This window comes from Drosophila yakuba, chromosome 3L (genome assembly GCF_016746365.2).
Source record: "Drosophila yakuba strain Tai18E2 chromosome 3L, Prin_Dyak_Tai18E2_2.1, whole genome shotgun sequence".
In the NCBI taxonomy this organism is placed as follows: Eukaryota; Metazoa; Arthropoda; class Insecta; order Diptera; family Drosophilidae; genus Drosophila; species Drosophila yakuba.
Window position 1 is genome coordinate 4,998,649 of NC_052529.2, and position 15,701 is coordinate 5,014,349.

The window sequence follows — 15,701 nt, forward strand, 5'->3', positions numbered from 1 at the left end:
AACAGTAACATCTTCAAGTGTTAAAAAGTGCAGTTTAAAAGAACCGCCATATTCAAAATAAAACTTACAACACAACATGTTCTTTTTTGCATTTATTTACTGCGTTCATTGTTTATATTTGTCGAAACGCCACTTGCTATCTGCTTATACGGCTCTAACAATTTCCTTACACTTAAAAATCGATAACACTTGCTCTTTGGTGTGTAAATTAGTTTCGAACTATAACTAAATGTACAAAATATCATCAATGAAATGTACAACAACAAAATATACACAATGTTTCGTCTTCGAATTCGTTTCGTTCGCTATTTTCGCATTTTTGGCATGTTTGTGGCTAATATATCATCAATGCAACATAATGATCAACAATATTCAACGACAAACACTCGACTTGGGACCCTGGATGCTTCATCGGCGTAGCCTGAGAAACTGAATTTGACCCACTAAGGGAACTAGGCAAAATTGCAACGCCCACCAAATCGAAGCGTTCAGGGGCGGCCAAAACGGAAAATAATTCATGCTACCGATTTTAACAACGATCGAAACTTCACACTAGCCTATTCTTTCATTATCATACGTTTATTTTGTACGTCTACGAACTACTGGAAATGTCTTTTCGGGCTTATTTGCATTTGGATTTTAACATATTTGCTGTGTTTTTTTTTTTATTCGTTTAGTGGGCCTGGGTTCTTTCGTTTCTAAAGCGCATTCGCAAAGCGTGCGAAGATTGAAGATTTTCCGAATTTTGAATTCTCATTTTCCGGCCCGTCGTCAAGTTTGGCAAATTGTTTAATAAACTCTACACGATTTCTTTTTGTAAAATTCTAAATGCTACTTAATATGGACTTTGAAAAAGGTTTATACTTATGCAATCGTTAGATAATAATCCTGCTGCTCGAATAGCATATGATTTTCGTATATTGTTTTTGTAGTAGCAAGTTCAAATTGTAAACCGGAAACGGAAATGTTGCACTTGCCTAGTGAATTGTCTCTTGTCTACGAATTAGAATTAGAATTAGATCGCTGCTACATATGTATGTATATGTATATGGCTAGAGTTAAGTACAAGTATATACGTGGTAAGCTCATAAATACACAATAATAATCGTCAATCAATTCAATGCAATCAATCAATCAATCAATGAATCAATCATAATTGGATACGCTAAAAACTCTTAGCTTAGCTTAGGTCTAGAAATATGAATATGTCTTTCAACGTGTCTGTGGTTTTGGTGTTTTTGGTGTTTCTGTGTGGTTGCTGTGTGGTTGCTGTATGGTGGTTGAGTGGCTGAGTGGTTGCGTTTTTGAGTTTTACTGTGGCTGTGGGTGGTGCTTTCATTGGCATGTCGCGTAGCGCCAAACGGCCCGTAAATATGCAACTATATGGCAAACAGGCAAGTAAGTGTTTATATATATTGAGAGAGAGATAGAGAGAGAGAGAGTTAAGGAAATGGCTCAATGCAATTACAACCAATTATTTACTTGCAGGACTTTGTAGTTCTTCTCAAAGGGATTACGAAGGAGGGGGTTTCGGGATTGGGGATTATTACGGATAGTTATTGTAGTTTTTTTTGAGGAGAATGAAAATCTAAATCTAACTCTAGTCATCTGGGTCCAACCCGATTAGCTCTGCTTGCAAACGGCCCTTAGTCTTACAACAAATGGTTAAGCAAAATACTCTCAAAGCGATACGGAATTGCGGCGACATACTGGTCATGATTAAAATTTTCCAAAACGAATTCAATATGCCGATCCAGACGACGGCGAAGTTGATAAGAGTACTTTGGATAACATCGCCCGTGACCACCTCATACAGACGCAACAGAATCCATGGCAGCCAGGACACCCAGAATGCAAAGACTAATGCGAATGACATCATATGACTAGGGTTCGATAAATTTTCAGCCAGAGCAGTTGCATATTCTTTATCGTGTATCGGCTCGCCGGACCTAATCTTACGCATCATTACAAAGATATAGCCGTAGTTGTGTACGATTGAAATGAGGCTGGGACCTAAGACTAATATCGCCAATGTGGCACTATATGCCGCCATATTCCCCCAGTCCAGCATGCAGATGTGCGTCATGTTGTTCTCGATGGGCATCGAGTAGCCGAGGATGGGTGGACAGCACAGCAGGGCCGCCGATATCCAGGTGAACACCATCCAGCATTGGCATCTGCGGGATAAAGATTACAGGATCAAGGATTAGTTTAATTTATGAATGTTATTTTACTAAGATCACTCAATACTATTCCCACTTTGTTTGAAGACCCAACTCACCTCGTTTTCGTCTGCACTGTTTCATATCTGAGTGGCTTCCGCACCGCCAGATAGCGATCCACCGATATCCACATGAAGGTGTACACGGAAACCGCCCACAGGGTGACCTCCAGGTAGCCCGTGAAGCGGCACACGATGTCGCCGTACATCCATTCTCCGGTCAGGGCGGGATACACGGAAAAGGGCACCACCAGCAGGCCGCAGAGCAGATCGGCAATGGCCAGGGACAAGAGGTAGTAGTTGATCACCTCTGTGGGTCCTGCGAACACACATATCGTTAGTGAACGAAATAGGGGATATTCCAAAATAATAAGCAAATGCAAAGAATAATATCAAAATGGATCATTCAATAATTTTGGGCGAGTCTATTTGTACGACATTCACTAGAACTATTTGGTAACCTAGGGCATTTAAATGTATCCAATAATGAATAATTTAAGGGATTAAAGTTTAGTATTAAAAAAGGGAGAACATATAATATTCTAAAGCACACTCGATTTTAGAATTTTCAAAGCAATTAAGAAAACAACAAAAGAACACATTTCAATGTTGGGTAGGATGCCATTTTACTTCATTCCTTTCACTTTCACATTTAAAAATATGGATGCAGTATAAACAGTGGATTTAATTGGTCAAAAGAAATGATATTCAACACATATAGTATGTTACTTATGAAAATATTATGTTTTAGGCCAAACCCAACCGCGTTCGAGATGTTCCTGTGGAAAGTGTTAAACGTGTGTGTTATTCGTGCAACGTACCCTTGAAGTTGGCATAGGTGGCGATTATGAGGAGGTTGGACAGGACGATGGCCACGCCCAGTATCGATATGAGCACCGCCTTGGTGAGGGCCTCCACCTTGGAATTATCCTGTAGGTAGCTCATTTCCTGCATTTTTACGGGCCGCTGGCGTTTGAAATTGGCGCTCCTGTGCTCGTTGTTTTTGCTCCTTTTCCTCGGTGCTCCTCCTGCTTTCACCCGCTTTCACCCGCTTTCACTGCTGCTTTCTCCCGCTTTCACCGCACCTTCTTGGCGGGCTGATTGTTATGCAAAGGCCAGTGGACGTGGACGTGACCGTACTTTACTTCCGGTCATGGCGGACGCCCATGCAATTGTCCTGTGCCTTCAGTTGTGTGTGTGTGTGTAAGTGTGTGTGAGTGTCTATGTGTGCCTAGGTAAGTGTGTGAATGTGTGGATCTGTGTTGGTGTATGTCTGGTTGGTTGCAAGTGTTGGTGGCGTCCTTTATTGTGCAACGAGGCTTGCACACGCGAAGGTCGTCGGAGTCCTTGGCGCTGTTTTTCGTCCTTTTTCCACCGTTGGCGCCAAATTTGTATAAATTTTCTACTGCCTACTATTTTTTTTTGGCCCGCAACTTCTAGTGCCCACCTTTTGGCGCCGAGCCAAGCATTTGATTGTTACCCTTACAATCCTGCCGTCGTGGTTAAGGTTAAGGATAAGGTTCTGCTAGTGTGTGTGTCTGAAGCTCGTTTAAAAAATGTTGCTTGGGCTAAAATCTTACATTTAAAATCTAGTAATTGCGTACAATTTCTATTCTGCCTTAGAGGATTGTTAAAGATTTAATGAAGTGGTTTGTTTGTTAAATTCACAACGCTCTTTGCTAAGTTTTAATGAACGTTAAACAGTTAGTTGTATGCTTGAATAATTCGCTAGTAGTTTAAATATCGATTTAAAAATGTACACATTTCAAACTCGCAAGTGGAAGAATAATGATTATTAATTTAACTATTTAATGTGTAATAATTACGCGGTTTTCAGGGCTCTCGTTTTTTTTTTCGGGGTGGTTGAAATATCTTTCGACTATAATTAAAGCACAGCACAAATGGTTTTGTTGTTTTGTAAGGCTTCTGTTGTGCTACATTTAAGTTGTTAAGTTAAAATAGTTCGATAATAGTTCGGTTGCTTAGTATCGGTTTTGCTATTTAATTTCGCTGCTTGGTGATTGTGATTATCCTTTTGCTTGTAAATTCTGGCTGTTTGTTGTTGATGTTTTTTTGTTTTTGCTCCACGTCCTGCTGTCGTTTTAAGCTAATTGTGCGCATCTGGAAGGACAAAAGGGTAGCAAGTGAAAGCCTCTAGCGCTCCATAAATAGTTTACAGAATCTCCCATCTTGAGCCAATCAATAAATTATCCCACATACGGCAGCAGGCGGAAAAAGCCTTTTAGCTGCACAAACGCTTTACATAAGCGTGCTTATCCTGCGCCCGTCACTTGCCTGCTATATCAGAGCCACCCAGACCAGTCAGACCATACGTACCACCCACCAGAACCACCAGAACCAGCAGAACCACCCACTTTTCCCGCCTGCAATGACCCACTTTGCGGTGCCACTTGACACAGTTTGAGAGCCATAGCTGTCACTGGCCGGCTGCTCAAACTGGGTTGGTCTCTCGAGGGCCTGGAACTGTTAAAAATCTCGAGGGGTCTGCGCTTTGGTCTCTATTTGTGGACCAGCGTCATCGATCACGCCCACTCTATCTATATTTAACGAGCCTCATAGCAGTGCTGCCAGCTTGGCTCTTTTCTAGAAAGTTTCTAATACTCTAAAGTTTTTAAGAACGACACTTTAATGGGTTTTAGTGGCGTAATATTTAAACCACTAATGTTTAATAAGCGCTTATAAATGAGTCTAATGGAATGCAGCAAAAGTACCACTTGAATCCATGGTATTGCAGGATTTAATACGTTTTAAAGAATGTAATATTCAATTAAATAATGTATTTATATATATTTTTTAAAAACTTTCTAACGCCAACACTGACTTTACACCACAGCCTCCATTAGAGGCACGCACTACGTCATCGTGCCATTTTCCACGCAGACACAAACGCAAACACAAACACAAACACCATTATCAAATGCCATTAGACATCGACGGGGCTGCTCCAAGTGCCAAAGGATGAGAATGAGTATGGGGATGCCATTAGGGGATGTCGTTGAGTGAGGTAACAAGTTTGTCATTTGCGCCCCTCCTTCGCTCCACCAGCTGATTAAATTAGCGACAACGGGGTAACTGGGCATCGGATTCGACAGTCAGCCAGGTGACGGAGGTCAGGTGATAAATATCAATGTATTGCATTAGGCGCACCCATCTCTCAGTGTAGCACATCATTTCACCTGTTTGCCAATCATTGCGAAAGCCGCTGCAGCCCGCAGTAACGTCATTTGTGCAAATGACTTCCTGGCCTGCAACCCATTCAAATCCACTCGACTCCACTCAGTTGGGCCCACTGCAATTACGCAGAAATAACTGTTATGGCCGCCAACTTAAGCGGACCCCGTCGCATAATGACTGCCCCCCTTGACCACCGGAATCGTTGCCGGAATAACCGGAAACCGGAGGCCCACAGAAGCCGGAGAATTGGGTTCAGCGAACCCGCTACGCTGTTTCTTGGAAGGATAATCAATAAGCGCGGCCAGTGATTAATTATGTAAACATGGTCATTGTTCTGCGAGGCAACCGCTAACAAGCTGATGAGATTTTGATTGCCACTGGGATTGCAGGGCAGCCCATTAAGCTCTCGACATAATTAAAAATAATACGTGGCCTGCTTTTGGGGGCAACTCTTGTCCTGCCCTAAGGTAAGTCCTTTGACCAACTTGAAAAACCACAGATACGGAGCTGTGAATGTGGCGAAATGCAGCTTGCGTTGCAGTGGGAAATCAAACTGACCCACATAGCTGACCATTAAAGCTTATGATTGTTAAAGGGAAAAGGAATGCATTAAAGTCTGAGTAGGAAAATAAAGAACAAACTGGGTCAGTGCCACAACAATTCACAAAATAATGGGGAGTAACATTTATATTGACCAGCCACTACGATAAAAAATATTATTTATTTCTAGATCAAAAGCGTTCTCTCTATTAAAATATTATTTTACAATATAATTAGAAATTCTAGCTAAATTCAGCTAACTAACTTTTGTATTTACATTATGTTTTAATATTTTCTAAACATTTGCACATATGCACAGAACAAATCTTAAAGTGGGCTTATGAAGTCATTGGCCTACATTGCCGAAACGCACTGTATGTTTGCGCCCGACTTTCCGTCGACCTGTTTTTATTTCTTGCGCTGTAGATTTTCCAGCTTTCGGGACCATAAAATATGTGTTCCCTGCGTGTTTATGTCGCCTCAGAAAACACAAAAGTTTGAGCCCGAAACCAAATACAAACAGAAGCGGAAAACCATCGAATGTGGCGCTGTCATAAAACCATATATATATTTATATACACATATATATAAATACAAATGCCTGGCAGGTGGGAAGTACTATGCCAAATGTAATATATGGCAGATGGGTGTGAATAACGGTGGCAGGATGGCAGGCAAAGCTTTTGGGTGCTATAAATAAACTTTTGGATGGCTACGTGTTTAAACAAAATGGCGAAATACCGCAACAAAGGCCAAGGCGAGCTGCAGGCCCAGGAGGAAGGATACTACCCGTTTGATGACGCTGCCTCCTGTTGGCAGGAGGCCCCAGGACGAAAAGTGGGTGGGCACAACAGTGGGTGGCAGGCTGGCAAGGCTGGCAAGGCTGCTGCGGATGGGTGCCACGTCATCGTCGCCATTCACGTGGCTGCGTCTTTACATAAGCATGACCTCACCTTGGCTTTTATTTTCATTTACATTTACATTTACATTTTCATTTTCGTTGCGCCAGCACAGCAGCCAGCTGACTATTGATATTTCCTGCACCGTATTTACATGGGGCCACCTGTTTTGCTCAGTGCATCTGGTGCGGCGCCTGCATAATTTATGCTTACGCATGTCAAGTGTCGCATATGCCTGGAAATGCTCGTCCTTCGGCAAGGGGGCGTCGAAGGCGACGGCGGGGGGCGTGGCGCCGGGCTAGACTTGGCAGCTCCTGTCACTCAGTAGCTTAAGGACTTTGCAGGCGGTCCTGCTGCCTGTTGCTTTTGCGCCACGCTCACCGAGCCAAACTTTTTGGCCACTAACTTTTGTCAACCCAAAAATGCCTGCAGGCAAATTGCAATTAAAGTGGTGGAACGCTGCAAACTTTATCGTAAAATGCAACAGTTCGACCACAAAGGCAATTTGGCAAACTTCAATACCGAAAATGTTATATATAAGCTTGCTAAAAGCATTGATTGAATTGCAACCCTCTTAGATATTTAGTTACAAAAAGTAAAGTAAAGTAATGTAAAGTCATAGTTCTTTAATGCCATGATATAATTCTTGAAAAACTTAGGATTCATTTTCTTGGCAAATGTTGCTGCAAAATGTAATCTCATCCCAAAGTGTTAGCAAAATTCTCATTCTCGATATGGGCACAATAATAATAAGCTGCCCAAAACAGCAATTTGGCCAAGGAACCCCATAAAAAGAAATCCAATTTGCCTAGGAAATGCCCTGAATATTTTGCGTCCTCAAAATAAATGACGGCGGGGGGTGCGTGATTGGGCCAACTTAAATTCACGTGCTACCCGCTGTTATGGCCATAAACCGCATTGTGAAATGCCGTACCACATGTCGTATACGCAATGCTTTTATTTGGGCCAATTTTGCGTTGCGCGGGTGTGCCCTGTGATAGGGGGCGATGATAGAGAGAGGGGGCGTGGCTCGGGCCAAGGGCAAACAGCGACTTGGCGACGCGCTCGTGTTTAGTTTTATATTGTTCCATTTCCCACTGGAGTTTACTGGCGCTCGAATGCCTCACTAACTCTGATTTCCCCTTAGGCGAAGGTTCTATTGTCTGCTTTTTTTTCGGGAAATAACTTGAATCAGGCAAAAGGAAAAATGCAAGGGTTTGCAGATGTTGTACATTGCTACAATTGGCAAGGTCACAGTCATGGGTTGGCCTCTTCGTTTTGTTTCCATCCGCAACCTCCACTCGACAACGTGACGTATGCGTAATAAATAAGACTGGCGGCACTCGGCGCTAAGGACAATTGTATTGGCTCCTGATACCGGCTATATCCTACCCCCACACCAATACACATTAACACACATACACATATACACCCAGAACACACACACACATACGCATACACACACAGAGCACTGGAACAATCGATCAATAAAAGAAAAAACCCAACACGAAATTCATTTCAATGCTGCGACTTGACATTCAGTCAAGGCGTTTATTGTGGCACTGGCAATAGCAAAGCCAGTCGTTCAATCAATACGGCAATGCATCAATTTGTCATCCCCGCCATGGCTCCTTTTCACTGCATTGTTGTTGTTGCTGCTGCTGTAGCTGCTTTATTAAATGCAGCAACTTGTTTATTTGTTGCTGTTACTCGCTGTCTGATTGATAAGCAAACGGGGAATCGAATTCAGCCAATGACGAGGGTCGTGCGGAAAGCGCGGACTATGACAATGCGGTTTTTATGCGCGCACACTGAGAAAAAATCTATCAAAATACTCAAATAATATTAGCTATTAATATAGCGGTTAACTTTCGAAAATTTAAAACATATCATTTGTAAATGGTAAAACATTTCTTATAACGATTATGCTACATACGATTATACAAATTTAAAAACTTTTTCCCCAATGTTTAATAAGACTAAGCGCCTAACAAACTTATTTATTAATAATTTATTTTGTGTAAAAACTAAATAATCAACTAGTTATATAAATATGTAGAGTTAGGAGCTGAACCATACAAAATATGAGTTGTATATATTTGGTATTAGGATAACAACCTACATTATTAGATACATGAGTTTTGTAGCATTACTAAAATATGATTTAGGCCCTGCCCTATTTTTTTCTCAGTGCACCAATGGCTTATTGGCTCAATGGGCCAGCTGACGCTAAAAGAGCTGGCAAGTCTGGCCGGGATTCAGTCGGAAGCTCTGAGGACGGTTTGACATTTAAGCAATTTGTTCGCAGCAGCTGCCAAATGCACACTTATTAACGTGTGTATCTGTGAACGAGTTTTGTATCTGTATCTGCATCTGTATCTGTTTCTAGGGGTAAAAAAGAAAGCTACTCCTTGCATTTAAAAGAGAGGAAAGGGTAAGGGAATGCCCGGCGGCAATTAGTTGGCACTAGCCCAGGGCCACGCCCATCATAAATATATAAATCAAGGCGGTCACAGCCCACAACTAATTAGGCGATGGCCTGGACAAACAGAGAGTTGCGATTTGTGTGTGCGTGGAAGGAGCCGAAGGCATGGCGGGGGGATCGGGAAAAGCAGGGGGCGGGAAAATGGGTAGGGGCTGGAAAATTGAGGGGAAGAAAAATAGGGGAGTGTTGGGGAATTTAGGCTGAATGGGTGTGCCCACTTAGGCCGACTATCGACCAGCGTTTGTTTGGTTTTTTTCCCCCGCCAGTTTGGGTTAAAGTGTTTTTCTTTCACTTGGCTAAATGCGGTTTTTGTGCTCGGACAAGCCCATTTAATTATCTAAAGTATATCGAAAAAATTAATTTAATTAAAATTAAAAACAATATGAGTTAACTATTTTAAAAATTTTAAACTTTTACAAAGAGTATTTGCTCGTCATTGGGCGACTAAAATTTCGTCACACATATTTGTTATGCTGAATTGGTTGTTGTTATGTTAAGGCATTTAAATATAGAAACACTTTTTGTTTGCCTCATCTGCTTTGCCAGCTATTTGTTGTCAAACCTAAAAGCCGCAAAAAAAAAACCACACTTTTACTTTCCAAAATTTTACTTTCGTCTGCCGCAAAATATAAAAAACACGGGACATTCGCGAAATGCGACACTTTGTGGTCATAAATCAGAAGAGATATAAATATGTGAGAATATATAGCACAATTCCTGCAGATCGGTAGATGAATAATAAATATTAATTGCCAAAAGTTGAATACTTTACAGTAAAGCAGCCAGCCATATTAAAAATAATTGGCATTAAATTTTAAGTGGCTTAAATTGGTGTATTAAACAAACTGATTTTTAAAGCAGTATTATTTAGATGATAATAAATAGAAATAAAATTAGATAAAATTAACCTACGGTAATAATCTCTATAAGAATAGTAATAATTAGTAATTCCACAAAAATTATCCTGCTGAGGTTGATGCTACCGTTTTATTTCAAGGCTAAAACGGCCCACATTTCCTGCCAACAAACAGCAGCACCCTCGAATTTCCCCGGACTTTCATATGCAAATGTGTGGGCTGCAGCAGCTGCGGCATTTTGCTTCCTTTATCGGGCTAATTGAATACGTGTGTCGAAATACAAAACGGCGAAGAAAAGGTTGGCGGACAATCGCCATCGCACGTCACGAGTCATAAATGCAAAGCGGAGAGAGCACAGAAAGCAGTGAAAGCGGAGAAAGCCAGAGCAGCGTCATTTGCCATGTAAATTAGACTACGGCCAGCCTTGAAGTGTGCTATGGAAATTGCACTCGAGTGCCGGACATGCGGCGAATGTTGCATGCTGCTCGTCGCACGTTGCACGGCGGCAGTTGTTAGTTGTGCCTGGACTCTGGGCTCTGGTTTCTGGTCTCGGTTTTCTGACTAGTCATGTGTGAAAAATGGCAACTGTGTCAGCGCCCACACGCCCGCGTCAATTGCATTATTCAGAAACAGAAACTGTGTTGCAAGAACAAAAGCCACTTGCGATGGGTGCACCAATGAGTCAGAGTGGGTGCCACGTTGGGTGGCGTTGGGTGACCCTTAATTATGCAAAAGACGGCAACGACCTTGAAGCTGCCAATTGCAGCGCACGTAATTAAAGACGAGCAACGAAACGCAACTCAACACAACGGTTCCGTTGCCACAGTGCTCTCTGCGTAAAGCGAAAATGTTAATTCCATTTCAGTAAAAGTATATCCAGTGAATGGTTAGATACTGTATCTTTTCAGATCTTAAGAACTTATGAATGAATACTTTTCGGTTATGTATTACTTATTCAATTAATCCTTTTCTCTACCTGATTTATAATGTTACCAACGATTTTTTGTAGTAAAAGTGTGCATTTACTGGTGACTTGATTTAATAAAGGCCAGGAGCGACCACTGTACCTTTCCCAGCCCATTTCGCAGCCCTTTGGGACAACGTGTGAAATTTCCCATTGTGTGATCGATAAAATGGCCCTGTGGGAGGGTGAGGGGCGGTGGGAGGCAGACTGTGCGGTGTTGTCGCGTCCTTGAAGGCGAATTTACGACAATATAAACAACTTGGCAGCGAAAGAGTCCAGTAGCCCAAAACCAAAAACCAAAAACCCGGTCCTTGCCGATAAGGATAAGCATAAGGATACGGGGCATTCGCTTGGCGCGTAATTTTATGACACAGCAAAAACCTATCGACGGCTGCCAGAAGACAAATTGCCTATAAAACGACAAAGTCAATAAAATGGGGCGACAAAAAAAAAAAGAAATGGAGAAGCGTGTAACGTGTGACCGAGTTACAGATACATAATCTTGGCTGATGCAGGCTACACACATCCTGTACATACATAGATCCTGCAAATCCTGTTTGCTCGCACATAAATTGAAATTTTCGCAAACGAAATTTGCGTGGAAAATGATGCGCTCAGGCCGAGCTTTTCAGTATTTGCGCAAAGTCTATGGCTTTGGCTAATCCCCAACGAATGCTGCCATTCTGCCATTCTTTGCATTGAGCTTTCCAAGTGAAATTCTTTGGTTTTTTGCTAAACTTTGCCTATTTTCGTATCTCTACATCGCCACCGAAGGACCGCGCATAAGGGAGATGAGAAGAACAGCACAGCATTTCCGATTGACGAAAAAAACGGAACCGAATGCACTGGGAAAAAAAAACCAAAGTTTAAAATTAAAATTTAATTCTTATTAAAGTTAATGAGTTTTACGTCATGTCATATTTCATTCCGTTCTTATAATCAAGTAAAAACATTTTCAAATAATATCTACAATTATACATTTATGCAATGAATACTTTTTGAGCATTTCTGTTAAGCTAACTAATTGTGCCTTTTTTAAATAAAGAAAATTCGCAAAGTTCTATTGCTCTAATGCAATTTTTTTCAGTGCTTGCCAGCCATTTCTTTTCGAACATTACTTTTAGAGTTTCGCTCTTTTCGGGGTTGTTTATGTTTTGGTTCGCTCTTTCGCTTTCGCTCCCTGTTTCTTCCCATCAATCTTTGCTTTTTTTTTTGTGTTGAGGTAGGATGCGTCTGGAGCAAAGCTCGACAGGATGCTCCTGCTCCCGAGGAGCTACTCACCTTAGACGGGACATGCTGTTGGGAACCTTTGCCTTGACATTGCTCGGTTTTGCAGTTGATCGGTTGATTAGTTTGTTGATTTCTTGTATAATATTTAATGGTATTGATTACATTTTGTCTTGAACACTTTGTCTTTATCACTTTGTTTGCTAACCCTTTGGCTGCAACAGGCAAGAACTGTAAAATATCTAGATGAATGTGGGCTTAAGATATATCTAACCAAAGTCGGTGGGCCTCAAAGAAACCAAAAACTTTAAGCAGCCTGTGTATTTTTCACTAATGAATCAATCAAATAATATTTTAATGCATGCATTATGTGGTGTTGATTTAAATGGATTTTTTTTTTCTCCAGATAAGATAATTTATGGCTTTGCTGGCGCGATAGTAAAATATCTTTCAAACGTTGTCACTTTGCACTGTCGAACTTTCGATTAACTTCGGTTAACTGATTTTCCATTTTCAATTTCCCAATTTTCGGGGCACATGCAACATTAATTTTTCGCTTTACTTGTTGGCTTTTCCGTGGGCTGCTGATTTTCTGCTTAGCCTTCAACACACATACAGCCAAACGGCGTGCTCACACAGATACTAGTACACACACATACGGCGCACACAGGACCCTCTCACAGACACATGTGCGCAGGTGTGTGCCTTGATTTTTCAATTATCCTCCAGCTCGTAATTTGCACAATTTAATTGAATTCACTTTGAGATTTGAATTTTCAAATTTTCTAATTTTCCATTTTTGATTGTGATTCGCATTCGTATACAATGAAAAACTTAAGGATGAACAAACTTTTGTTTCTTTTGGCCAGCCGAAAAGTGTGTTTGCTGGCCGCGTGTTGGTGTGTGTTCGAGTGCGTGTGTTGGTGCTGTGTGTCAGTGTGTGTGTGTGTGTGCTTCCACCGTTTCCAACAACAACAACCACTGAACGCGCTGCTGCTGCTGCCGCTGAATCTTTTCGATGCGTGCGTAGATGCGACGCGCTCACTGTCTAACTGGCAACTGTTTTCCGCTTTTCCATCGCTTTTCTTCTCTTCTGCTAACGCCCCGACAACTCGGCCAACTCTCTCTCTCTCTCTCTTGAAAGAGAGAGCAGCTGGAAATGGAAATGGAAAAGGCAGCAACAGGAAGCGAGAGAAAGCGAAGCTTTCGCCAGCTGAAAGCTCGACAAACGCACATGGCGTTTGTTTATATTTGTGGCAGGTAAAAATAGCACTGCATATTTTTAGGCACCGCCGACCAGAATCTCCCACTGCGCATGACCCAATTATAGTTGGCCAAAAGCATGAGCCTGGTTAAACTAATTAATTTATCTAGTTGCGCCCACACTCCAGTTGGCAAGTGGGACTTTAAATTTGCCTTTCTAGATAATTGATATTTTATTCGTAGAGAAAAATAATAAGAGATTGAATACTTTATGCACTTTTATAAGAAAATAAAATTGGTATGTAACAAAAATAAGAGCACTTTACTGCATTTCATACTACTTCTAAGTTTTTAATTCTATGGATTTAGTTTCTAAATTATTTTTTTCATTTTACCCCCACTCCTGGATCACACTAATCTTCTCCAGCACTTGGCTCGGCCACCTGCTGCTGATCGGCCAAGTTGTGCCTAAGTGGATATAACTGCTCCATGTGCTCTATGAAGGGTCGAATGCCATCCGGATTCTTCATGTACTTGGCCACGCTGAGGATGATATGGCGATAGATCTGGTGGTCCCGATATGCCGCATTCGGTCGTCGCTTTTGTGGGGGCCTAATATATATAAAATACTTATATTAAATCTTACAATTGAATTTAAATTATAACTATTCTACCGCTCTTGAGCTCTCTGAATCACCCGTCGACGTCGCACAGATTCAGTTCTGCGGCAGCGCTCACAATATGCAAAATAGGCACAAACGATGATTACCAATGCAGAAAACGCGTAGATAAGCCAACTCCAGCTGAGGACTCTATTTGGAATATAGAATATGGAGGTGAATAATAGATGTGAATACTACATGAATATTACGTCACAAATGTTGCATTCAAATCCTTCCAGAGGGGCGAGATCTGCTCGAGCTGATTCTTCTTGGCATCGCTTCTCCAGAACACAAATTGAGTCATTATTATAGGCCTGGTCGACTGGCGACTGGGTAGCTACTGAAGTCCGGAAAAAATTTTGAAGATAACTAAAGAGTGCGAGGTGTTAGTTTTGATTCGAAGAAATTTCAAAATAATACTAAATCGCATGTTATTCAAGCTTTGAGTTTTAAGGAAAAGCAGGACAAATGATTTTGAGTTGTATGCTAATATAACTCTAAAGTACTATAACTCTACTATATAACTCTAAGTACTCGAAAAAAAAAATTCTTGTAAAAAATCGGTTATTTTCAATCGGCGTTTTCACCATATTTTGGTCAAAAATGGCCGCACAGCTAAAATAAAGACTGTTTTGTGCTGCTAATAAACATAGCTAACTATGTCTATCCCTACTTTTTCGATCTTCAAAAAAAAAAATTTTACAAATTTTTGCATTTTCGATAAGGGTAAAAAAATCCGATAAAATGGCCGCACAGCTAAGATAAAGACAGTTTTGTTCTGTTAATAAACATAACTAACTATGTTAGTTATAATGATATAATGAGCTATAGTAGCTATTAAAGTATCAATAAACTTATTGCCTCATTAATGCAAAATCATGATCAATGCTTCGCTGCCAGTTGCTTATGCTGTTTATCCTTAACAACCTGGAAGTTGCGGCTTAAAAAGGCGCCAAGGTCGAAGATCGTCGAACATTCTACGATCGATTGCGCGGCCGGATCATCATTTGACTAAACTTGTATTGACCACATTGCGAATTTCGCTTTTGTCTACGAGGTGCAATTGCAATTTGCAATGGCAATTCGTGCGCTTCCGTCAACAATCGTCTCGGAAAAGCGTGATCAAATAAATTATGGGGTTGTAGAATGCTGACAGTGTCAAAAGAACATTTCAGGCATATTTGTCTTTTTTTTGTTTCTATTTTGTTTTGTTGGAAAATTTGCCTGGCGCTTGACACATTCGCTTCGGATTTATGGCCACGTCTCTGGCTTGTAGTTTGAATTCCTCACGGTTTCCCCTTTGTCTTTGCGTATTTCTCTCCCCCACCAAGTGACACTGCATATTGCCCCAAATTGAGGCACGATCGTACCGATTGCTGGTCAAGCAACCCAGCCCCAAATTCGCATTCAAACCCCAATCGAAAACCCAAAACCAAAAACCAACCCAG

At 41.3% G+C, this 15,701-nt stretch overlaps 2 protein-coding genes across 6 annotated transcripts; both read right to left on the minus strand.

The window, feature by feature from the left end:
- Positions 1 to 631: 631 nt before the first annotated feature.
- LOC6532961 (G-protein coupled receptor 52) lies at positions 632 to 13,464 on the minus strand. Of its 5 annotated transcripts, none has more exons than XM_039373711.2 (5): positions 13,368 to 13,464; positions 12,443 to 12,619; positions 3,043 to 4,342; positions 2,282 to 2,540; positions 632 to 2,177 (listed from the first exon to the last, which is right to left on the minus strand). In XM_039373711.2, the coding sequence occupies exons 3-5, from the start codon at positions 3,173 to 3,175 to the stop codon at positions 1,601 to 1,603; spliced, it is 969 nt and encodes a 322-aa protein (XP_039229645.1). In that variant the 5' UTR covers positions 3,176 to 4,342; positions 12,443 to 12,619; positions 13,368 to 13,464; the 3' UTR covers positions 632 to 1,600. The 5 variants fall into 5 exon arrangements, with proteins under 5 accessions (XP_039229645.1, XP_015049731.1, XP_015049729.1 ...); XM_015194245.3 differs by having other exon boundaries at positions 13,371 to 13,442; XM_015194243.3 differs by having other exon boundaries at positions 13,349 to 13,432.
- A 430-nt stretch (positions 13,465 to 13,894) lies between these two features.
- Positions 13,895 to 14,717, minus strand: LOC6532962. Its single transcript, XM_002093661.4, has 3 exons — positions 14,463 to 14,717; positions 14,266 to 14,403; positions 13,895 to 14,203 (listed from the first exon to the last, which is right to left on the minus strand). The coding sequence occupies exons 1-3, from the start codon at positions 14,555 to 14,557 to the stop codon at positions 14,005 to 14,007; spliced, it is 432 nt and encodes a 143-aa protein (XP_002093697.1). The 5' UTR covers positions 14,558 to 14,717; the 3' UTR covers positions 13,895 to 14,004.
- Between the last annotated feature and the right edge of the window lie 984 nt (positions 14,718 to 15,701).